A 26,928-nucleotide genomic window follows, 5' to 3' on the forward strand; every position below is an offset into this window, starting at 1 on the left:
ACTAAGTTTCTTTCTAATTCTAATAGCCCATCCATAATTTTTAAAATGCAAACTTCCTTACTGTCAGAATGAAAAGTCACGAAACTAGGCAGGAAATCACAGATTTGTCCAGTCTACAAAGCAGCAAACTAGGATCACACCCTATTAGTGATCATGGAACTAAACACCTTAGTTCATTGTTTCTTAAGCTAAAGTCCTCATTCTGAGTACATATTCCTCGAAGGTCCTAGGTTTTCAAGTTTAGAGTCCTAAAACAATTTATCCTAGTCTTGTTACTCTATAAATGTTCTTTAGTTGAACTTAAAATTTAGTAACTTTTTAAAGTGAATAATAAAATCTTTGTGGGGAAAAAAATGGTTGTTGTTTTTTTGCCATTAGGACCAGTCTGACTTGTGAGATCCATGAACCATGATCTGAATGAAGATAAGGCTGAAGTGTCAAGTTTAGAAATTCTACTTGCTTAGAGTTTCATAGTTATATATGGTACAGAGTTGGATCTTTCTTTCTTTCTTTTTTGATGCTAGAGAATAGGTACATGTCAAAAATCACCTATGAGATTTCTTAAGACACAAAGCTCCAAATTCCTCCACTCCCATTCAAGGGCCCATGGGGACAAGAGTAGTTTGCAAAAATACCTGAAAAAATCCTGCACAAGTAACTCCAATTTCTTTGCTTCTCATCTTCTCCACTGAAAAGTGTTCTAGAAAATACATCTTTGGGAAATTTTGGTGCAGCTGCAACTATATATGTTATAAAGCTACCTATAGTTAAGTGTTGAGAACTCGATTTTTCCTACCACTTCAAAAGCAAAGCTCCCACAGAGCATATGGCTATCCCTACCATGACTCAACAAGGATTCCACTGTGACCCTTGAGTATGTTTGAAGGGAAGTAGATAAGTATATAGGTTGGTGGGATAAGAGTAAAGGCAGGGCTTCTGGTACTATAAAAAGCTCTAAACTGAGCTACTAGGAGCATAAACATAACATTAACTTATGTAGGTATTTATGTGTTTATCTTTTATGTCAAGGATAGTTGTTAAGTTTTAGGGGCATCAAAAAGTGGAAAAGTTTATGTAATCAGCAGGATATTTCCAAACAGTTGGGTGTCAGATATCTGACTGATAAAATATTTACACATGTGAATACATTTTTCAGTTTGCATCTGACTGGTGCCCTTTTTTCATGGCCTGTACCTATTCTATAAAAATTGAAATGAAGTGTTGAAAATATACTTCAAGCTAACAACTAAATCTACCACAGCACATATAAACTTTGGGACATAGACAAGCAGCTGGAAAAAACTTTATGGCTCTGTGTTTCCCTTTGGGCCAGGGAAGAACAGGCCCCTGCAACGCCTCACTCATCATCATGCTCAAGCACACAGGACCTTTAGGTGAGTTCACTGGTAGCTTTGATCTTTTAAAACAGTGGTTTATAAAACTTAACAAAACAAAACAGAATTCTTCTTTCAATGAAATCTTATATAGCACCATCTTCCCCCATTGTATATAAATGACCTTAAAAATGGAGGTCATCTTGTTGAAAGAGGAGGCAATATGGACAGCCCAACTTATTTCACTTCCCATTTACCTCATGCATTAGAATTCCCTTCTAATGCACGTTTGTGAGTAACAGTTTTGATCAGTTAAGTAAGGTCTTATTTACTCCTGATTACTTACCATGTCTGGACTTGAGAGTCACACAGAAACCAAAACTTACTGGCTACCAATAGTACTTGGGGTTCTTAAAAATTATTTTAAGTCTTCTTCAGGGAGAAATACAAGAAGCTAATTTGGAAGATGACTAATTGTAATAGTAAAGAAATAAAGCATGGGGCGCCTGGGTGGCTCAGTGGATTAAAGTCTCTGCCTTCGGCTCAGGTCGTGGTCCCAGGGTCCTGGGATGGAGCCCTGCATCAGGCTCTCTGCTCTGCAGGGAGCCTGCTTCCTCCTCTCTCTCTGCCTGCTTCTCTGCCTACTTGTGATCTCTGTCTGTCAAATAAATAAATAAAATCTTTAAAAAAAAAAAAAAGAAAAGAAAAAAAGCAGTTCAGATTGTAATTTCAAAAAACAGTAACAGGCAAAATGAAATATTTGGTATTAGTTGAAATAATCCTAAAATAGTAAAAACAAAAGAATGCTAAAGCATGAAGATGCGAGGTAATTTTTAAGGTAACCAAATTTAAAAAATTGGCTAGTATAAAAAAAGGTAAGAATCTAGCTTTAAATATATGAAAACCCATTTCCCTTTAGGTTTTTCATTCACCCTATATAAATAGGGTATTTTTTAAAGTACTACACAACTATAATCTAATTTATGCCTTTCAAATTTGAAAAAAGTTTCAAAAGGTCATTTTATTGGTAAAAGATAATCAGATAAATCACAGAATGATTTTTGTAATTAATCATAAAATCAAACAGAAATGTTTGTTTCCTGCTTATTTTCTTGTTTTAGCGCCTACTAATAAGGTAAAATGTCTTTCTATATGTCCAATAAAATATTCCTTTATTTTAAATTCCTGCAAATTCATCAGGAATGAAAAAATATTTGAACACATCAATGAACAAGGTCAGCCATTCAAAGTGAAACATACTAGATAGTAATTTAAATGGTCTGAAAAAGATTTTTTTCCCTCTCCCTAAGGTAAAAATTTTAACTTACCTTCTGTTCCAGTTCATTTTTCCGATAGTTAATCGTAATGGAGTAATAGTGTCTGTTCAGTCCATGAATTAACGCCTATATAGAAAGGATTAAAGGACAAATTAATGTTCTGTATGTAAAAAATAAGTTTGAAACTGCCAACATATCCTACAGACAACATCTTTACTGACTTCTATGAAAAGTCTTTAACCTAAATAAAAATTAAATGAAAAAAATATTTTTTCTCAGCTATAAGTTTAGAAGTGAGGTTTAGAGGTACAAGTCATACATTCTTCAAAATATCATACACAGCAGCACAAAGTTAACAGTTTCAGTAACCCTGCTCAGAGTCAGAGACAGGGTCTGACCCCATCATAATCTAAATTATAAATTAATGATAGTTTATAAATAACAATTAGTAAGTCTGATTTTATGATATCTAGGGTACTCTCTGTTATTTCAAAAGAAAAGTCTAAAATTTAGTCATAATAATACACTTGTTTTTTTACCCATGACATTAATCTGGGGTTTCCCTTTTTGTTAATGCAGTTCTAACAGATTCAAACAATGGGTATCCACACGTTTCCAAATTAACAAAGTGGAGTTTGTTCTTTACTGGGTCTATTTTTATTTACCTCATGATATTACCCAGTGACAGGCAATCTTTCTAAGCCAGATTTTTTTCCACTGCACTTGACTTCTCTAAGACAAATAGGCAGATCATAATAAAAATGTATGCTAATGACATGGCTTTACTAAGAAACGGTAACACTACCTGTGATGTAATCCATTCACAACTGATCAAATATTTAACTCTAGCAACAGATGTTCAAATGGGGCTCAGAATGACATTCTGGGGGATCCTCTATCAGCCTGGTAAGACATGAACTTGGACTTATTTTCAATCAGTATAAAAACAAAAGCGATTTTAGGGTTAGCTCAAATATAAAGATTAAAGCTAACCAAAACCACCACCGTACTCTCTAATTACTGGATTTGTACAGTGAAGGCATTAAGGTGTTGAGGTAGAAGAAGGGCTAGAAAGGAAATAATTAGTGAGTGCCCAGCATCTGCTTTTCACATTAGGTCTTCTAATCTTCCTAACAACCCAGTAAGACTGGTTCCATTTGTGTTTTGAGAGATGAAGAAAGTATGACACAAATCTTTAATTTGTCCCAGTTTTATAGCAAGGCAAAGGTGGGATTTCTGACTTGAAAGCCCATGTTTCTCTTACCTTGGTATGCCACATGTGTCTTAGGAAATTCTTGGATTAAGTCTTTATACTTTAAAGGGTCAGGAGAAAAACAAAGCATGGCCAGTCTTATTTTATTTTTTTCTTATTTTACTTTTTAAAACATTTTATTTATTTATTTGACACATACAGAGAGAGAGAGAGACAGCGAAAGAGGAAATACAAGCAGCGGGAGTGGGAGAGGGAGAAGCAGGATTCCCACTGAGCAGTCCCAGTATCCTGGTATCACAGCCCAAGCCAAAGGCAGATGCTTAATGATTGAGCCACCCAGGTGCATCAGCCAGTCTTATTTTAAAATGACGCTAGCAAAAACCCACTCCACCAAGTACTAAAACATTTTAGATAGGTACTATAACAATCCATTCTTATCCTAACATCTGCTATAATAAAATGGTTGACATACAAAATTAAAGTACTAAGTGTATTTATTAAATCCTATTCATCTCAATAGTCAACAAGAGTAGTGAATTAATCAGCGTTCAGAAATGCCTGTGCTGTGCAGATCAACAAGTAGAATTAATCAGGGCCTTCCTTAGTATGTACTCATATTTATCTAAATTAGGAAGTGTATCCCATGGATGGAAGAATTAGAAGAAGGTACCTAGTCCTCTCAGTGGATAAAGCCTGACTGGAGAGTGGAACTTATGCTAGGTTTCAGTTCCAAATTGCCCCTCATCGAAGCACCATTGTGCAATGCCCTGACTATATAATTCTACAAAGCAGCCATACAGCTGGTAACAGGTATGGCCAATAAATAAATAAATTGGCCAGCCTGGGGCACCTGGGTGGCTCAGTCACTAAGTGTCTCCCTTCAGCTCAAGTCACAATCCCAGGCTCCTGGGATTGAGCTCCGCATTGGACTTCCCTGCCCAGCGGGAAGCCTGCTTCTCCCTCTCCCACTGCTTGTATTCCCTCTCTTACGGTCTCTGTCAAATGAATAAATAAAATCTTAAAAAGAAAGAAAGAAAGAAATCGGCTAGTGGGCCCACAGTCCACATTTTAGAGATTAACTATACTGCTAAAATATAGAGTTTGGTATTTGAAGATACTGCCTACTTGATTTTTAATAACATTATTTAGACAAAATCAGTAAAACTAACAGGCAGCATGAAAAATTAGGAGATATAATGATTAAAAAATACGTAAGTTTAAATAAAAGGATATCCTCGAGCACTCTTCCAATTTCACTTACTCATGGGTTGTGTACCCCCAGTACACTCCAAACCACAACTGGCCATATACAATCCTCCTTTCACATGAGCCCCCAAAAAACACAGCCTCAGTGAATAATAAATTCTCTCAAATTAACCAATTTCATCAACAGGTTGAGACAGCGTATGCTAAACAAAAGATTAGATTTATAAGGAGGGAGAAGCAACCTTTTGGAGGGGTCAAATTGCAAATTACACAGAATATAATAGCATATGCCATAGCATGTCAAGCAGATAAAGGAGACACCTAGGAAATTTCTTAAAACATCATTACTTAACTTCTTAATTTACAATTAACAAACGTATGATGGACTTAGGAAAATGTAGGCAATTCTTCATTAAAACAGGATACATTTCCCAAACTTATTCACTAATTGGCCATTTTAAATCTCCCAAAAGTTTCTCATAGGAGCATTCTTATAGCCCGATCTATTCTATAATATTATATACTGTGGGCTAAATATGCTTTCAGTGGTTGATCCAGGAAACTAGTCACTTTCTACAGCACTGTTTCTAGGACAATACCTTTTGAATTTACTAACAGCAGTGAGTTTATTTATTTGCCTCTTGTATATCCTGACCCTTGTTTTCTTTGTCAAACTTTGCTAACCTTTCAGGAAGTTCTGCCTAGGTTGGTACTTATTACCACTCTAAGAGGCTATCTATTCTAGATACAGAATGGTTTAGAGAACCACAGACAAAGGGGTGTTTCCAGATCCTGTTGATTAACTTCCTGATTGTTTCCATGCTGCTTTAGTTAATCTTTAGAGTAGAGCTTCATAATTTTGTTAGTATGACAAATCAACTTTAAAATCAATCACCATTTGAATTATTCATATTTCTGTATTTGTTCATTAATGTGATTTATTAACCTTTAGTACAATTATCTTTGGGAGACTAGATACCTAATTGCAAAGAATGTTCAAGACAGTCTAAACCACTACAGGAGAAATAATAGCAAGAAGGGAAAGTAATAAACTTAGAACTGCAGTGATATATGAGCAAAGGCGGTAGAAACTATGGGATAAAGATATAAGCAGTTTATGAGAGGCAACCAGCTATCAGGTTGGAATGAATTGTGTAAGACGGTATTTTATGTAAAGGTATTTTTGACAACAGATCCTAAAATAAGATCCTTTACTTAAATGGCTCCCTATATATGCCTGTGTCAAATAACTATAAACAACTAACACTTTACCCTCATCATACTTCACTGAACACCGCCCAGACTACTGAGTAGAGATTTAAGTTATTTTTTAAAAATTTTATTTATTTATTTGACAGAGAGAGACACAGCACGGGAACACGAGCAGGGCGAGTGGGAGTGGGAGAAGCAGACTTCCCACGGAGCAGAGAGCCCGACACGGTGCTCAATTCCAGGACCCTGGGATCATGACCTGAGCTGAAGGCAGAGGCTTTAACCCACTGAGCTACCCAGGTGCCCTGAGATTTAAGTTATATCTCCATATACTCACTGCTATGGAAAAGCAGATATATTATAAAATACACAGCTTACAAACTATACAATAATAATAACCTCTGGAGAGGTTCTTGATCAATCAAAAAAGTTCCATGCTCTTAAAAAAGGAGTGTTTATTTAGATCCAGAGGTAGGTTTGTCTGTCTTAAATTATTTTACACTGATAAAGTGAAAATGTGGAGCTGAATAGTATCAATTACATCATATTTTTAAATAAATGGAGTTTTCCTACATAAATATAATAACTCTGAAAAGAAACAAAATGTGTTTTATTGTTCCCTCAAGAATGGAGAATTGGATTGCAAAAGGCAAAAGGAGAAGAGAATTTTTGTTAAATACATTTTTGTAACTTGTGAATTTTGAACTGAATAAATATATACCTCTGTTAAAATTAATTATTTAATTAAGTTCCAAGTATAGTATAAAGAACCAGGAGTCCAGGTTATGATGCCAGTTCCTACGTTAACTCACTACAAAGTTCCCTCACCTACAAAATGACACAATGGTTCCTTCCAGAGCAACAGTTTTATAACTTACAGTAACTACTGAAAACGATGCTTTTCAAATAGCTTAACTCTGTTAGACAATGCAGTTGTAAGCAGGACTACACTTAGAGGCTCACAGGCCTTGCACAATGTATCTGTGCACCAATGGTTACAAAATTTCCATGCAGTTGACAACCCAATCTTCACTTATACTATTGCTCCTAAGGATCTGAAATGCTTTGAACACTTTTTAAGTGGAACAGTTTAAAATTTTTAATTATGAAAATAAATGCTTGTTAACCCTCAATCCTATGTTTGACAATAATGGTAAATGTTCCATTTATCATTGGTAAATGGTAAAAAAGGTAAATAATGGTAAAACAAAATATTACAAAGTCTCGTACATTAAAACAAAAGCCTAGAATGTAAGCATCACACCTTTGTTTCCCTATCAGGATTATTAATGGCTTCCCTTACTTAAAACATGAAAGTTAAGATAAACTTTGTCTATTCGTTTTTTTCTTACAGATATTTCCAACATTGTTTTAGTGCTTTAAAAATAACATTTTCTGTAAGTAATGTTATGTTTCACTGTAGATAGTTTTAAGAAATATGGAAAAGGAAAAACAAGAAAAAAATTCCATTTCTACCAAAGGTAGTAATCATTAACATCTTTGTGCAGATAAACAGGCACAGTTTATAAAATACGTATTTGCAAAGAGGAGAACTTGTAAATCCTATTTTATAATCTTTTTCTTAACATATTTTAAACGTTCCTCAATTTACTGAACAGTAGTCTACAAAATAAGCATACTTTCCCCCACTGCAATAAATATAGTAGTAAAAAATCAGTGTTAGAAAAGCATTAGTCGCCATCAGCATAAGTGCTGATAGTTGCTGTCAAGTTTCTATCCCTACTACTAGAAAGTTGGTTTAGGTGCAATGACCCTCTTAACACAAACTAATTTTCCTTCAGAATAAAACCCCTTTGGAAAGGCTTCTGATCCCTGAGTCAAAGATTCTACTAACATATGTCAAAATTATATTATTATATTAACCAGTCACTTCAGGTTTTTCTGGGTTGCTTTCTTTCTAGCTTATCTTAGAAAACTAAGTAATAGTTTTAAAGTGTGGCTTTGTTCTGTTACTTGTTGGCTCGGTCCTATTTAAGTGGTTTAGTATTGAACTGTCTTAAAACCGTAAAGCACTCAGATAGATGTCATTCTGATGGGCGCTATATAAAGTGTGAAATAAATGTATTTACAGATTTTAATTAGAAGGCAAAACAAACTAAAATGAAAGGAAAAACAATGATGCTGTAGCTATTATACACCCAGGTCCTTTTAACTTGGGTTTGGAACTTGCTTTACAAGGTCCACCTTTAAGTTATGAACTATAAGGTAGGACTAAAAAACACAAACTGAACTACTATAGAAAAAAGAACAAATTTTAATATTGATTTTACTCAATTTATAAAGTTAAAAAGCAGGTTTTACATTTAAAAGATGAAATTGTCAACAGGTGGCTGTTCACCTGCAATTAGTAAAAACTTCTGGCAGAAATATACCACGTAGTAATCACAATGACCTTGGATCGTGAGATGCTACTTAACCTTTGGCAAAAAAAAAATAATGAAGCAGTATGATACTATGGGGGTTTATAAGAAAGGTCATTATCACAGGCTAAACATATATTCTCCTGGAACATACAAGCATGGGCTTGTCTGTACCCAATCAAAACACTGGTAGCTTATTTCATACTCATTAAACTTTGCAGTTTTCCCTGACTTGTAAAACAATTTTATTCAAAAGCAACACACCTCAATCCTTTCAAACAAAAGGTTTCACTCTGATGAAGATTTCAAACGAGTGACTGCTGCAAAAGTAAGTGTCTAAAGGTGTAAAGTTATCAGAGTGTGACCCAGGCTTAACCATGGTTAACTGTCAAAGCCACAACTCCCCAAAGACAATCATATGACAGAGCCAGGTTTCAGAAGGCAAGAAGCAATAGCTACTATAATGTCTTTGTCCTATGTGTTCTATTTAACCAAACATGGTATTTCTGCCCATTTAATTAATCTTCAGAGAAGCAATTAACTATACAAACACAGGTTGTGGTACATTTAAAAACACATTTAAAATAATCTTTGCAGACAATGAAGATTTGTGTAAAAACAATGAGACATGTGAATGATACAAAAAAAAACCATTAATCACTCAGGAGGATATCAAACTCTTGCATTAACTGTAATAATGGTAGCTGACATTAGAACAAGATATAAATGAATCAAAAGTAACAATACAGGTATGTGTTGTAGGATTTATTTTAAATGTGGAGAGTAAATCAAAAAAAGGCAGAAAGTTTTCAGGACCATTTAAAAGGAAATGTTTCTGTCTCTTATAGTGTATTGATTATCCTATTTTTAATGCTGAGAAATGTCCACTAACCAATCAATAATGATACCCCTAATGTACTCTACCCAAAACTTGTTTATCAGTCCTTTACTACAGTGTTAACCGTACAAAGCCATAAGGTACTCTCAAGATAAAGACTCTACTATGCTCCCCAAAAGAGTATCCTCAAACTATGTTAGGTAAGTTTAAAGATTCCACTAAAAATGGACTCATAAATGAGCAAACCTAATTTCTGCAAGTGTTTCCATAATCTTCTTCTCAAGCAAAAGAAAAATTAACTGCAAACAAATTAAAATGCTAAGTATTAGATCTTAAAATGGCCATTTATAATAGGCTTTTAAAATTAAAACAGTTTTAACACATTATCAAATACAGGCATTACCTGGATAGATGGCTTGTTTAAATGACCCAGATTTGAGGTTGTTTGTCTTGGTTCATGTCCTAAGACCATCATATTAGCATTGATCAATCTGAAGGCATCAATAACAACCTGTAAAAATAAGGTGTCAGGTCAATTCTTTTTAAAAAGCAAGTGATGATGCCAAGCAACAGTGGACAGGCATGATCAACTTGCATCTGTTTCTGGCCTATTTCCAGAAAATCATTTAATTATAATATTAATAAAAAAGAACCTCCTGCTGACTGTGCCATCAGCACACCACCCTCTATCTTGTAATGTAAGGTGACACCAATTATTGCAATTTTCATGAAGCAGTAAAGAAAAATATTAACTTTGCATCTTTATTATTGAAATAAATCATTATTAAACTTACACAGCAAACAGCCTCCATTGGTGTGCATATGTTTGTCACCTAAATTTTACCTAATCAAAATGAATGACAAAGAGAAACTAAAACTGAAAGTGAGCACAAGCTAAGGGACCACATGTAAAGCCCAGCCCTGTCACATCAATTATACTCCCACAGTACTTGAAATGACAACAAAATTACAGCCAGCAAGGCACTTGCTCCTGTATTCTCTTCTAGTCAGATACCTTTTACTTCTTGTGACTATAAAAGACTTTATACCTTGTCTGATGGCCTTAAATAGCCAAGCCACTGTCAAGAATAGGAGGCAAACACAAGAAAACCAAGGTCATCTGTGATTTAAGCCAGGAACACAGTATAGACTGAGATGGCCATGAGTTCAGAGTAAAGACGTAACGATAGGTATCATCTTTTTCTAAGTGTATTCAATTTCTGTATACAAAGAGTTCAAACTTACGTAATAAAGTATCATCTGTTAGCTCTTATATATTAAGATATTTAACAAGAATCACATATTATCTGAACACTTTGTTCTGTTCATTATCATGGATTTGAAAGAACTTGTTAAAGCTTTTAAATGTGAAGTTTTATGTAAAGCACTGGGACTTTAAGACAGATGCTTCTTTCAGGGAATTTAAATCAATTACCTAGAGAATAAACTCAATACTTCTGTCACATAAAAATAAATCTTAAAGCAGGATAATACATTTTTCTAGATATCCCTTAAAAGTGCTTTAACTGAGATTAATATTATAAAAGTTATCATCAACTAGACTGTTTCCTGTTTCTATACAGTTTGAGTATAGCTGAGCAAGTAGTTGAATAAGAGGGGAAAAGCAAGTTTATTTTCAAGTTAAGACAAATTAAATCTAATCAAGTCTGAAAAGTATGTTTGTAGGAAGTATGTATACATGCTGTATACTAAAGAACAAGATCTAAAGAAAGAAAAAGTCACACTTTCTAAAAGGCTACCACAGAGGGTCAACAAATAGTACAAAGGGAACAAACAGACCAAAAAGCATTACAAGTGTCCACTCTGGCAGGCCAACAACAACAACCACAAAAGTCAACTATGAAATTTTGCTTTTATTTCTAACAGTTTGAATTTCCCCAGAGTCCTCTTGCCTCAAAATAAAATCAAGTATTCCCAGAACATACATGATTTAATAGTTTGTGAAAACTCCTTTTTCTTTCTATATAACTGTAATTCAGACTTAACTTTAATATTTATATATAAATAAATATGGCCTGGGTTTATACTTCTTGCTTTTCTTATATTTTTGTCATGTATTTAAAAAAAATCATAAAAATAGGTACTAATATTAGACATGCTTTAATCAGATATTATCATAGTTTTTAAAAAAAAGATTTTATTTATTTATTTATTTGACAGACAGAGATCACAAGTAGGCAGAGAGGCAGGCAGAGAGCAAGAGGGGGAGGCAGGCTCCCCACTGAGCAGAGTGTCTGACATGGGGCTCAATCCCAGGACCCTGAGATCATGACCTGATCTCAAACACTTGCTTAAAATATAGAAATAAAATTTTTTCCTAAAAAGCACTTAAATTAAATGTGAAAAATAAATATATAAAATGTAAGCAAAAGATCTTTTTTAAGATTTATTCATTTAACAGAGAGAAACAGTGAGAGTGGGAAAATAAGGAGAGGGAGAAGGAGGCTTCCTGCTAAGCAGGGAGACCAATGTGGGGCTCGATCCCAGGACCCTGGGATCATGACCTGAGCTGAAGGCAGGCGCTGCTTAACGACTGAGCCACCCAGGCGCCCTGGAAGTGACCATTTTAATAGATGTACTTAAATAAATTCAGAATTAAGAACTGCCACCATTTTAGTACTGTGGTAAATTTAAGAGCCAAGCATCGTTTTAACCCAATTGTTCTTAGAATACTTCGATTCCATTTTAAGATTTCAGTAAAATCATTTGAAAAAAACCGATCCTACAAAACTACAAAAATTCCATCACATATCACAACAAAATGCCTACATATTGTTTTATACTGAACACTTTCAAACTAAAACAGCAGGCAGCTATTTTACATGCAAAAATCTCCATAATATTTCTCTGGAATATTATAAGCAGGTGTGAAACTTCATAAAAAGGAAATGAAAATACAAGCTAAGTAGGTATTATGATCAGTCAGAAACAAATCTAAAACAAAAAAATTAAACTCTATTAAAAAAATGAGAAAAAGTTTAAAAATATACTACTCAGATAATAAATGATGGTCTGTGTGAAATGACATGCTTAGATCTATGACAATTCCTGAATAGCAATATGATAGCCAATAGAAAAGAATACTTTAACTACACCAAGATTAAAGGAATTTGCTGCCATTGCTATAGCAACTGTCTTAAGGAAACTAACATGTTCAACAACCTGCAGACCAAAATTAGATTTAGTACGCAATAAAAATATAAATATGGCAATATAGTCTACATTTTAATCTGTACAATTTTATAATTGCCTTTTGCACTGTGAGAATAAGTGGGTTCCTCTTTTAGAGCAACCTATCAAAATAGACTCATTAATGTCCAGTGCACTAATGAGCAATGGGTGAAGAAGGTGTTAATTATGCCACAGTAAGATTCAAGAAAAAGCCCTGGTGAGCACTTGGAGGTGTGTATAAGCTGAAGGCGTTTCTCCATGTTTATGTATTTACAGCATGATGCAACAGAATGACAGCAAAGTGGTCACTCCATGGATCAGAAAGGAAATCTTAGATAAAATATACTGCAAAAAGAACCCTCAAAGATTAATTAAGGTATGGGGAAAGGGACAGGGGCAAGAATCCATTTTTGGAGCTACATGAATTTTCTGAACAGTTTGTTTTGAAGTATACATACATTAAACCAGTCCAGTTTACAGCTTATAAATCCAAATAGTAATGTAGCCAAAAACTTTGCACAAAACTACCTCATTAATATGTAATAACAAAAACTTTCAAATGAAAGTATAAAGATTATTTTCAGGAATGTGATGCCAGACTTTTATTATTCCTTTCCATGCTGAAGTCCTATCTACCAGACTGAATCTCTATCCACCAGCCTGACCATTTAATTTTTTCTGGTACAAGTGCCTTGAGACTTTTCAGAGGTCACTGCAACAGTAGACAGCTTATAACAAAACCATTAGCAGTTTGGCTAGCTTAGGGAAACCTCTTACTTTCCTTTTTTGTTTATTATCACTGCATGAATCTGCAGCATATGATAGTTTATAATTTCTCAGGCTTGTTAAATTCATGTTAAAGGTCTGTTTTCTTGTTGAATAAATTTTGTTCATATAATGCTGCCTATTTCATACACTCAGTCTTTAATAGCACCTTTGGTCTATGCGCAACTCACAGATCAAAACAGAGGACTAAAATAGGGGTTGATGATGCTATTTACATGTGTGATTCCTGCTGTCTTCTTGTTAGTAGCTTTAATATAATAGAAGACCTTGTCTGTTTTGTAATTAACACATCTTTACTGGAGAGATATTTGGAAGTGATTGCTGTGAATATACTGGTTAGTAAAATAAACACAATCACACACCACTTTCTGTTATCAGACAAATTTGTGAATTGTACACATTATACTCCAGATCAACAAACTGTGATATAACAGCCAAGTAGAAGACACATATTTATATAACCCTTTATTTTTCTGAAAATATGTATTCACTCTGACCTTGCAAATATAATTAGCTTGTGGGATGTGCAGATTTCAGTACCATGGTTGCTTTACTAATTGCAACTCTTGGAAATAGATACTAAATATTTGGAAGCTGCCAATACAAAATAAAAACTGCATCTTTTTTGTACATCTGTCTTAGCTTATAAAAGCAAATACTTTTAAAAACAATACTGTGTTCCATATTTATTCCAAGCATACCCAAGGGTCAATAACCTATCATTTCATTTTAATAACGAATCTGGTTTAGGACTCAAAACTGTAATTATTTTCAAATTCCGTCTAATCCATAATTTTTTGGCTTATTTCATGAGTATAGTACAGTTTACCCAATATGCTATTTATTTTCAAATTCATATTTTCATATCAACTGCTAGGTCACTGAGAGACTAGACTAAATTTCTAAAGCATCAATCCATGTTTCCCAAATTTTTCCATTCAAAGGAGGCTATATTGTATAGCCCCTAAAATTAATACAAAGGTGTCAGAAAGAAAAATGCATAAACACTTTTGGCAGTAGTTACTATAATTATAAACTCTCCATCTCTGTCTCTGTCTCTGTCTCTCTCTCGTAACAGTAGCTGCCTCAGGCATTTCCAATTGCACTTATATTGAAGTCAAAGACTATGGAAAGTGCTTATAAATAAAATGAACTGAATTTTTTTTTTAAACAAAGCTTGAAAGAAAAATTTTAAGACCTCAAAATCAATGTCATATATCAAAAAAAAGAAAAAAGTTGTAATTCAGTTACCAGTTACTACATATTTAAAAACATAAAGTCTCCAAATGACTATAAAAAATGCTAGGTGTAAAAGAAAAGCAGCACTCCATATCAAATACCCTTTATCACCTAGAAATGACCTATTATCAACTGCTTAGGTTGTTTCTAGATTCTTTAAAAATTAAGGGTGCATTTGACCTGGGAAGTACTGCGGGGGTTTGTGACCCTTTCGTTACTTCTGCTGCCATGCACTGCCAAGCATCTATAAGAGAAAAACATCTTCTGTCTCTTGTAAGCCCATAGCATAAAAAATTCAAAGAAATCTTACTTTTTATGCCATTTCCAATGAAAAGCACTAAGAACTAAAACTGACTCATGCCAAATGCATATCACTGAATTGCTGTGATTTCTTAGTCTCAAGTTTGCAACACGGAAATTATTTATAAAATGTCAATTTTAGCTCTGGAAAAGAAATTCCTATGTGTATGTACATTTTCTTTCTTCATCCTTGGAGAACTGCTTACTGTAGCTAGAGATCTGTAGTACAACTTCAATATACTGGGAGAGAAGGGGGATGGGGTGTAACTACCATAATTTACTTTTTTTTGACAAGTGAAGACATACATCAAAATTCAAACAGTAAAGCCACAAGTTCTGAACAACATGTATGCCTTAATGAAAACAAATGGATCTTAAGAAACTAGTATGGCAAAAGGTAATTAGACATTTTTAGATTCATAAAACTTTATAAAAAGAATATAGTTAAATCATAAAGTTCAGAAATTTTTAGGATATGCACATAGTCAGTCTGGTATAGCTACTTAAATGCTTGAGCCACTGGAATCACAATCCTGCCTAAGTTACAATTCTGGTTCTACCACTGGCTAGCTCAGCAATCGGGATAAGTTATTTACGCTCTCAATGTCTCCATTTGCTCATGAACGACACCTCACAGAGCTGGTGATAAGATTAAATAAAATACATGTATACCTGCCACTGTAGTTCTTAGTGTTATTAACTGCAGCAGTCACAGAGCTGACCGCCTCAGACCTCCGTTCAACAGAAGCTACTGCAGAGAGAACATAGCTGACTCACCACCTCCACATGCTACACCTTTGACTGGGAGTTCACCCCAGATCATGTTTCCCTCAGACTACTCCCAGCCAATGACAAAGTGGGGGTACTAGAAACTAGGCATTCCTTCCAAAGAGAAAGCATTCCTCTAAAGGGCAACTCATCAGTCTGGCTGAAACTTCCTCAGAAACATGCTGTATAGCCTGATTCAGTTCCTACCTTCCCAATTCCACCCAATTCCCAATTCTACCTTCCCTTTCTCCTTTCACAGGGTCACACCTATACTGCTGTCCCCTATGTCTATCACAGGTATTTACCCAAATAAATCTCTTGCATAGCTAATCCCATTTGAAACCTCCTTCTTGGAGCACCGCAACTGACCTAGTCAACAGAGTACTGCTAGTGCGACAGAGTGTTAAAGTTAGAAAAGAAGTACTCCCAAAACTAAATCAGAATTATAATTTTAAATTAATTAATTAATTAATTAATTATAATTATAAATTATAAACACTTGACATATGAAAAGCATCAATAGAAAATTAGGGAGGGGGCATCTGGCTGGCTCAGTTGAAAGACCATGCAACTCTTAATCGTGGGGTCATGAGTTCAAGTCCCACAATGGGGATTGAGACTACTTAAATAAAGAACATATTTTTTTTTAAAGAAAATATTTTAAAAAGAAAAGAAAATTAGGGAGAAACATTTAAAGACATCTATTTCCTTAGAAAAATTCCTAATTAAAGTTTTTTTTAGGGGTGCCTGGGTGGCTCAGATGGTTGAGCATCTGCCTTTGGCTCAGGTCATGATCTCTAGGTCCTAGGATCAAGCCCCGAGTCAGGCTCCCGGCTCGTGGAGATCTGTTTCTCCCTCTCCCTTTGCTTCTCCCCCTGCTCGAGCACTCTCCCTCTCCCACATAAATAAATCTTTAAAAAAATAATAATTTTTTTAAGTATACAGTTATACCAAATATTATCTTTTAAAAAGTCACAATATCCCTAGAATCCTGACACTCCTGCATAACAGATATTTCTAGACCATGACAAATACACACTAAACTTAAAAACTGAACTAGACTATTTATGAGCTACAAGAGACTATCACCTCTGAGTCACTGGTCTGATACCAACTTAGAATACCAATTCTATCTGGTGGCTACCCACCCAACCTCTATAAAATGAACAAGTGACTTCAGATTCCTTTCTGGTATAAAAACTAAAGCAATACAGTTGGTATGCTTCTTGATAGTTGCCCGAAAGGAAAGAAATAAAAAGCTTTAGAGACTACAAGTTAGAGCTCAACCATGTTAACAATTAACAAGGTGGTAAGGCAGATGGAAGGGGAATAAAGGATTTACATACATTGCTTGTGCTTTAACATCATCTTTAAGAAAAATGCAAACCACCATCTCTCACTAGGCAAGGTCATTTTTGCAAGAAAAATATGTAAGAGTTAATACTTGGTTGTGTATCACTTTTATACATTTTTATTGAGCTTATTAATTATTGCACAGAAATCACCTTGTGTAAGCTCTGAAATACTGAGAGGTAGGTATTAATGTTCACAATTTATGGATGAGAAAATGGAGGTTCAGAGAACATGGAAAAATTAAATGAGATGACACAACAAGCAAAGTGATACCACTATGATTTGTACATACACAGCATGCCAAAGCTAGTACTCTTCATCACCAAGCTATTTGATACAACACTTTCTCCTAACACAAAAGCAAGAAAAGAGTACTATTAGATTCAGTTACTTGACAGCAATGTTTGTATCTTACTCGCCATCATATATCCATTCCCCAGCAGAATAACTGGCACACACGATATGGTACAGAATAAGTATCTATTTGAAATCAAGATATCCAAAGAAAGCATTTTATATAAAGTTTGACCATTCATGTTTATTTTTCCTTCAAAAAAAGGGGGGAGGGCATGTGTTTTCTATAAAAATCTAATCACTAGGTTTACAAAACACACACTTTCCATTTCTTTATCACTGATCTGTTCTGAATTCATAAAATACTCTCCCATGGCACACTGAACTGAAAAACCCAAACACCAGAACGCACTGATCTGTGTTTAATTTAGAACAAAAACTCATCCAGTAAAGCAATTTGGAATATAAAAAGTGGCAGTGGGTATCTATTAATCAGCTTACTAGTCATCTAAGAATAATCGCTGAGGAATGAACTAAGACCTACAAGAATATCTAGCTTCATAATCAATCTTAACTTCTTTAGGAAATTACAACGATAAGAACATATTAAACTTATTAAAATATATAGGCTATGGAAAGGCCTATATAAAGTCATGGTTTGCATTTTCTGGTACAATACTGGCATTAACAGGGAGTAGATCTTGTTCTTTATGTCTACAGTGTATGCCTGTAACACAGTAGTCAACAGTAAGGATCTGGTGAATGACCAAGCATCATCCCCATCATTAGACTGGGGAAAGAAAAGTATTTCAGAATCAAAAGTCAATAAATAATTTTCTTATAGATAATGGGAAGACTTTTAAAGATTTTCCTTTATCTTTACTAAAACAGCTTAATTTGAATTAATTTGAAACAGATTTCTATCACTCAAAATACATAGCAAGTACTAAACAATAATAAAGTAGCTCAAAGACTATGTTATTAAAACAGAATCTTTAAACTATAAATTAAACACAGAAACTATAAATTAAAAGAACTATACTAAGAAGTGTTAGTTCTGTATAAGATTTATGTTTCTTAGAACTTCAAACATAAAATTGCTTTAACATTCCTAGCTGACAATTTCTGATAATAAGAGTGTAAAACAGGAAGCAAACAAAAGATAATATAGTAACTAAACTTGTTCCAAGTGTTGGATGGGTATGCTCACAGAGCTATATTAGGAGTGGAAATAGAATTTTTATGTGTCCTATTTTCTATTTTTCTCTTGCAATCTGGAAAACTAGATGAAGAAAAGGTGTGTATGTGTGTGTATACAATCTGAGAGTAGGACTATCAAGCCCTAACTGACCCTTATGGGATATTGATCAAAAGAAAATCTTATGAATAACAGGTATTCTAAATATCTTTCACTATCTTCAGCCTATGGCTACACCACCCTGAATGCACTTAATCTTGTCTGATCTCAGAAGCTAAGTAGGGTCAGGCCTGGTTAGTACTTGGATGGGAGACATTAATCATTTCAAAGGCCAGAATCTTAATGCATTTATTTTTGTCTCCATCAGCATGTCCTAGAGAAATATGTCAGAAAAATAGTAAGTGCTCAATAAAAAAATCAGCTGACTCAAAAGAGTCTTCTTAAATTAGGAGGTGCAAAACACAAGGGCAAGCAAGTTTTCATTTCTTTTGTAGTTATTACCCTTACCTTTTTTTTTTTTTTAAAGACTTTATTTATTTATTTGACAGACAGAGATCACAAGCAGGCAAAGAGGCAGGCAGGCAGAGAGAGGGGGTAAGCAGGCTCCCCGCTGAGCAGAGAGCCTGGGGCTCAACCCCAGGACCCTGAGATGAGCTGAAGGCAGAGGCTTATTAACCCACTGAGCTGCCCAGGCGCCCTTACCCTTACCTTCTTAAAGTGAGCAACACAGTTACAGACTTGTTCCTTAAAAAAAATTCTCAGAAATATTCATATCTTATATTTTAAAATAAGCTAGTTGTTAATCTATTTAAGTAGCAATTAATTTAATCTTGAGAATAAAATGTCATTTATTGCATATTTCCTATAAAGCATGCACATTCTAATCATAACATATTACTTCATAATACTAGGAGATGGGTACTAAAAATCTGATTTAATAGATGACAAAACTGAAGCTCAAGATTAGATAACTTGCTCTGGGCTCCTGGGTGGCTCAGTGGGTTAAGCCTCTGCCTTTGGCCCAGGTCATGATCTCAGGGTCCTGGGATCAAACCCCGCATCTGGCTCTCTGCTCTGCGGGAGCCTGCTTCCCCCCCTCTCTCTGCCTACTTGTGGTCTCTCTCTCTGTCCAATAAAATTAAATAAAATATTAAAAAAAAAAGATTAGATAACTTGCTCAAAGTCATACCATAAAGAAGAGAGAGAGATAAAAATGGGATTCGACTGAAGCCCTGGTAACAAAGCTTGTGCTCTTCATTACTCTATGCCCTGCCATTATGATACATATTTTCCACAGTAAGAAGAAAAAGCTAAGACAAAACTATTTTTGAGTAGTTTAAAATCTCCACTTCTAATACCAAACTTTTGGATAAGTAAAATACTTGCCCCGCCCCCCTACGCTGAAAAAGAAAACCTTATAAATCTCTGAAAAATAATAGGTAAATGCTCATAATATTCATTCTCTAATTCTTTCCTCCTACATTTGCATTTACTTTTCAAAGCCCCCTTTTTAAAAAATGAAATATTGAATAAAGACAACAATAACATCACCAAAAACTATTCATTTTACATTCTAATATATCTGTGAGAAAAGCATGAACAAAGAGGTAAATAAGGATACCACCTGGAACAGAATTATTTCTACATTCTTCTCCAGAAAGACAAATGTCTCTTGTGGGAGTGATGTCCTGCCCACCTATCAAAGCTCAGTTCAAGCGTCACTCACTTCGTGCAGTCATACCAATTTTTCTCTTCTTCTAATTTGCATTTACTATGATTGCTAAACAAGTACTACTTTATTGTATATTGGCACATACAAGGTTCTGAATAAGTATTTGTTGCATTAGTTCTCTCTCTAGCAACCAATTTAATACTTAGTTACAGAAACAAAGCAGTATCAGTGTAATTTGTATTCTATCAGTATGCAATGTAGGATTATCAGCACATAATTGGCAGAATGTTATCTGGCTCACTAGATGTATGTTATCTGCCATACACTAAATGTATATGACTTATCTTCTCAAAATGACCAAGACTGTTGTTTTCATCTACTTTATATACCAGAATCATTGGCACACAGGCACATTATATGTACTTAAGAAATACCTGCAGCTAAGTTATTTCTGATCAGACTGAATAAAAACTTCTCAAGAAAATTCAGCCAGTGTGAAGATTTATATGGACTAAAGGGTTATTAGTGGTTTATTTTCTTTTAATGTTTTCAAAATAGAGAACAAAGATTGTTATCAGTTAGCAGATAACATATAAACATTTTACTGACAGAAATTATGATAAGAAAACAGGTTTTCAAAAGTAGTAATAGTTGCATGGTAGTTTTATAACTTTGCACAAAGTCATCATTCTTTTTGTCCTAAGGAAGTATAATGATATATAAGCTAAGTTAACTTCTAAATCTGCTGCTGGATCAAGTCTAGTTGTGGGCTGAATATATAAGATAACAAAACTTTTTAGTAAGAGGCTGCTACTTTACTACTTGAGAACTGAAGCTTAAAATATCTGAATATATACATTTTACAAATAAACTAAAACAGAATTTTAAAAACTATTCACTAAAGTTTAGAGTTAAGCACATCACTAACTTCTATATACCTACTCTCCATTTAAATTATACATGTTATTATTTTCCACCTTTAACATTTTTAAACATTTACAGGATTACATAATATACAGAGGGCTATGGATTCTTTATTATATAGTATATTTAATTATTTATGTAGGTCTCAATTTTGGTCCTAGGGATGTTGCAAAAACTGAGAGGAATGAGTCTGTCTAAACTGCTTTTTAAAATAAAAATCAACAAATACTGTCTGAGGAAAATCATTTAATATGTAGTAACTACTATAAATAGTACAGTGTACTATTGAGAACTTAAATAAAATACATAGCCCCTTATCGTGACTTACACTGAAGGGAGTGATATCTATCCATATAAGGTAAGAAAAAGTCTTACAATGACCTCTAATACTCATTTGCCAATCCTGAGTTCCTCTAGTTACATAGTTCCTAACTGTCTACTATTAAAGAGTCAGCAGAACAGCTTGAGCTCTGAAATTTTATAGACCTGATTTATATCCTTGTTTTGCTGCTTAATAATGCTATAATTTTGGGCAAAATAATCTCTTTGACCCTAATTTTTTTAACCTTTTCACTGACAAAATGGAGTAATAATGGGATCTCCGGAATTTCTAAAGAATACATGAGACAACTTGAAATATTTATCACACAATACCTGGCACACAGCAATAATTCCATAAAAATACAATCAATTCGCTATAAAAGGAAATCAAACATCATGAATTAATGAGATAACAAAGATTCAGTGCTTACCTAATCACTCAAAAATAGCTAATATAGGGATTTATAAAAATGAAAATATAAAATTTACAGTAAAGAGGTATTAAGTGAACAGTCTCAACTTCAATAATTTACATATAGATTGTCATTTTAACTCCTGATCTAATCATTGTCTTACTAAATATTTTGACAGCTTTGATAAATCACATGCAGAGAAGGGAGAGGGAGAGGGAGAATCCCACGCTATTCCTCATTTTCATAAGCTTATATTCTTGTGTTTAATATTTTAACTAGAAAACTTTGGCCATGGGTTTACTAGCATTTCATTTGGCTCATAGTTCTGGGAGGTCCTGACACTAAAAGAACCATAAATTATAACCAAACTCAGACATCCTATAGATGAAGTTACATTACTGAGAAAGAATTGAATCCTTAATTCAGGTCATGAAATTGTGTGAATCTACACGCTAGGTACAAGAAGTGATGTGTATCATCAGTGATAGGTATGTATACTAAATATTTCAGAACTATTTTTTCATGACTATAAATCTAGACAGTGATACCTATGATTTTATCAAGTAATTTTAGATAGGTTATTTTGAAAAAATAACTACATTTTACCAGATGACAAGTCATGTCACACAAGTGTATTTTTAAAATTCATTCTTTTAACATGAATTATGTTTAATTAGAAATAAAGCAAATTCTAGTTATATAATATAAAACTGTCCTTTAAGATGCTATAAAGAAGATGGCTAAAAATACATATTTATTTTGTTTTGAGAATGTCTTCTTTCGTTGTATTTAAGTTTATATTTTCCTATTCAAAGTGGCCACCATCACAAGTCAAGTATAAAAAGTCAGATACACTGATACTGCAAAATAGAATTCTAATTACATTTAACATTAAGCTTCAATTATTTTTTGTAACTATTGTGGTAGAGAGACTTAAAATCAGATAACTGTTATATTTCTAAAATGTTAATTATTACTTAAATGAGTTAATTTGAGTTATTAAAAAGGTATCTTAATTATCAGGAATTAGATTTAAGAAGTATTATACTGTACTATAATTCATAAAACTAATAAAAGTCAAGGATTTTCCACTCTTTTTATCTGTACAGTTAAGTACTAATATACTTAGTTAAAAAAAGTAAATTGAAATATAGGTATACACAAACATCAGAAGTAATCCACTTTGAATAGTCTAGTGTATCGGTTTCTATTATTGTTTTTGTGGCTAGATTCCACCTCTGAAAAGCTAAATCACATGTAATAGGATCATGATTTAGAGAAGACCTCAATTTTTATTCATCATAATAATATGATGTCAGAAAGTGTTCAACTTCAAATCATGACAGATAAAAACTCCATGTTTAACAGCCATATTTAGTTTGTTTGAGCTGGTGAGCAGATGTAAATGTAATCCGCAATACTAGCAAACTCCAGGTCTGTTAGATAGCAAGCTAATATTTATTTTTAAGTGCTCTAAAAATTATTTGTAAAAGCTGCATAAAAAGGATTCCATAAATGTATTGTGATTTTTTTTTTTAACAATTATTCTACACTACAATGGAAGTACATGCTCAAACAAGACACCTCAGCAGTATTTTAAAGCAGTAACCACCTAGCCAATTTCTCTATGTTCTGTAGTTTTTCTAATCCACTCTCCCTGTGGTTGAGCAAAATCGAATTGCCTCTCACATTTGCAGACAGCTCTGTGAAGGTGATAATAGAGCTGCTCCCTGCTGTCATGAGGCAGGAAATAGGAAAATGGCATATGGGGCTAGAAAGAAAGAAATAAAAAAAAGAAAGAAAGAGAGAGAACGAACGAAGGGAGAAAAAAAAAAAAGAACTAAACAAGAACAAAAGATTTCAACAAAGAACAACTATAACCCAATATGCTTTGCAAGTTAATCTCTTTTCATAATCATTTAGCATATTTAATCATTCATCTGTGTCCTCACTCCAAAAATGCGAATGGCTGATACTAAGTGTTTAGGTCAAGTTTTCATTGTCTAAAATATTCGCAACATCCAATTCCAGAATATGTCCTGCACAAAGTCTGCAAAACAGAGTGTCCTTAACTAGATACATAAAATGTGCCAATCCCAAATTCACCATTCTAAAATAAAGGAAGGTAGAACAATGTTTATTAAAATACTAATATAATGTGTACAGTAGGCTTTTAGTAAGGTTGAACATTCCTAAACCTATGAAATACAAATTTAAAAATAAACATTTATGATTAGACAATACCTGATTAAAGTAGAAACAAATCTCTAAGTAGTTATATTGCTAATAATATTAAGATGACACATTTTTCAACTTGTACAGGTTTTTTGTTTGTTTTTTAAAGTACCCAGACAGGGGTTTTTTGTGTGTAAGAATCCTGCTTTAAACAAAAGAAATTTTAATTTAATGTATTTGTAAACAGAATGTGGCAGCAGATGCTAATAAAGACAGAATCTACTCTACCTTTCCTTTTACACTCTGAATGGGATCCACAACCACTGCCACAGCTCTCTCCGACAAGGCTTCAAAGCTCTGCTGAGTGTTGATATCCACACCAGAAAGCCAACAACCAAAGCCAGGGTGACTGTGATACCAACCAACAACCATCTCAGGCCTGAAACAAAGAGGGCATTCGGCGGTTCAGAACAGAACAAGTAATACACATTTATGATAGGAAAAGAAACAACACACTAACAGGGTATAAATTAGGAAGAGATGAAAAACACACAGGTGTGAAAAAAGCACCATTAGAAACACTGAAATCATACACCATATTATCCAGAAAACATGGAAATGAGTAAGCATGACAAAGGAGTGCTATCATTAAGAGACGCACATTAGCAGTGGTAGATAAGGCTTTCAGTTTTTCACCTTGTTACCACACTTTCTCTGAGCCAGTTTTACCCTTTCAGCATTCAAGTAAATATCTACTCTTTAACTCCTTAGGTCTGGGAGTTGGATTTTCCATGCAGAGTACAATTTTAACAATGGACACCAGGATCCACTGTTGTGAAAGGATTAAATATCAATTAAACCAGCAGTAGAACTAGGAACTCAGTCAAAAACCAATTTGCACTGTTCTGCTCAGCTGCTGAGCCTTTTGCTAACATTAATTTTGAAGTTTCTTCCACAGTAGAAGAATTTGAGCAAGAGAATGACAACTATTGAGATTTAATCTGGGGGGGAAAACTTGAAGAATATTTGAATTCTACTTTAAAAATCTTTAAAATTTAAAATTTAAATATCATAGGCTTAATGTAATTAAATATTCAGAATCTTATTCAGTTCCAATACGCGGAACATACAAGCTCTTTCAATTGTACGTGACTAGACAGTAACTCCATATGCTAAACAGGGAAGCTACAGGCCAAGCTTAGTATATGATGGTTGAGAATTTTAACATGAGGCAGTTTTCTCATTGGCAAATTTCTTTGATTTTAGAAGAAAGAGATACTAGCTGGGTAGGTGACACATAGCACTGCAAGTAATACTTTTTACATTAACTACATGACTTTTTTTCCTAGGTATGATATTCATAAACACCAAGATTTTGAACTACATGTCTAAAAATACTTCCCATTATTCCTTTATATAATCAGTTAAAATACTTACCTTCCTGTCTGCTTCAACATATCTAACATTTTGGCTTGGAACACTGGATCAACTGCCTCCACACTGACACCCTGGTTTAGACAGAAAGAAACATAATTGGCTTTCAGAACTCTGAAAAAAGACCCACAAACATTTATTCACTCTACATGAACAAAGAGCTACCTCCAAATCCCCTACACATATTATTTTGGGATACCAAAGTAATTTTTTAGGTTTAGATATTGATAATTGATTCCCGTTTCCATCAATTATAAACCACACTTTAATGAAACTTCTAAAACCACCAAAGTTTAAAATTAGCTAACTGCTGTTAGCTAATGAGTTAAGACAGTTTTTGGGATCCTTTAAGAACTTACGGCCGGCCATGGCTACTCATATGTGCACATGCGTGTGAGCACACATACACATCTACTACTACCAGAAATACCAAATAACTGAACCAACTATTTTTGGTTAGATCTACCTTGGCAAGCATACTTTCAAATGCCTTCTCTGATACCTGACAAGCACTATGTCCCTTCCATCCTATCCAAAGTTTTGTTAACTATTCAGCTACTACAATAATCAACAACCTGAAGTCTTCTTTTTCCTCAGTAACAGAAATACTTCAAAGAAGGAAAATAATTTCTGAATTTCCCAGAGTAACTTTTGTTTGTTTTATTGGTGGGTGGGTTGGGAGGGGAGGAAGTTTAGTGCCTCAGTTAGAACTATTCTCAATTTTGGCTCAGGTCATGATCTCAGGTAGTAAGATTGAGCCCCACATTGGCTCACACTGGGTGTGGAGCCTGCTTAAGATGCTCTCTCTCCCAGGCATCTGGGTGGCTCCGTTGGTTAAGCTTTTTACTTCGGCTCAGGTCATAATCCAAGAGTCCCAGGATCAAGCCCCACAATGGGCTCCTGGATCAGCGAAGAGTCTGCTTCCCTCTCTCCCTCTTTCTCAAATAAATAAATTAAAATCTTGAAAAAAAAAATTTTTTTTTCTCTCTCTCCACTCCCACCTCCCCATTCCCCATTAGAGACAATATATAACCAACTCTTTTAAAAATACTGCATTACCTTGCTAGTTCAACCAAAAAACCCTAGAACATGGAAGAATTAAAGGCATTAATGTCATCTCTCCAATGATAAATCACTGCCATATTAGCTCTAAAAGGCTTTCTTCTAATATCAGGGATTTAATTCTAATCTAGCCCAATAAACCAGTTAACATAAGCACTTCCTTCCCACCAAAACAAACAATAACTGAATTCCAACTGAGAAAGCATCCTCAAGAACAGGGGTATACAATCTGTTGCCTATAGGTTTTTTACATTTTTAAAGGGTGTTTAAAAAAAAAAATCCCACAAGAATGAGACAGAAACACACATCTTTATAGAAAGCTGATTCAGGCCAGAA

General features: G+C 34.1%; 1 protein-coding gene across 2 annotated transcripts in view; it reads right to left on the minus strand.

The window, feature by feature from the left end:
- The window catches only part of PSMD14 (proteasome 26S subunit, non-ATPase 14), a 102,292-nt gene that overhangs the window by 14,660 nt on the left and 60,704 nt on the right, over positions 1–26,928 (minus strand). For both annotated transcript variants that reach the window (XM_082691291.1, XM_082691292.1), the window contains 4 exons: positions 25,534–25,604; positions 24,385–24,535; positions 9,865–9,972; positions 2,663–2,737 (listed from right to left, as the gene is read on the minus strand). In XM_082691291.1, the coding sequence (XP_082547417.1) occupies positions 2,663–2,737; positions 9,865–9,972; positions 24,385–24,535; positions 25,534–25,604 (405 nt within the window). The remainder of the gene's footprint in view (positions 1–2,662; positions 2,738–9,864; positions 9,973–24,384; positions 24,536–25,533; positions 25,605–26,928) is intronic.

Source organism: Mustela nivalis (genome assembly GCF_964662115.1).
Source record: "Mustela nivalis genome assembly, chromosome: 11".
NCBI lineage: Eukaryota > Metazoa > Chordata > Mammalia > Carnivora > Mustelidae > Mustela > Mustela nivalis.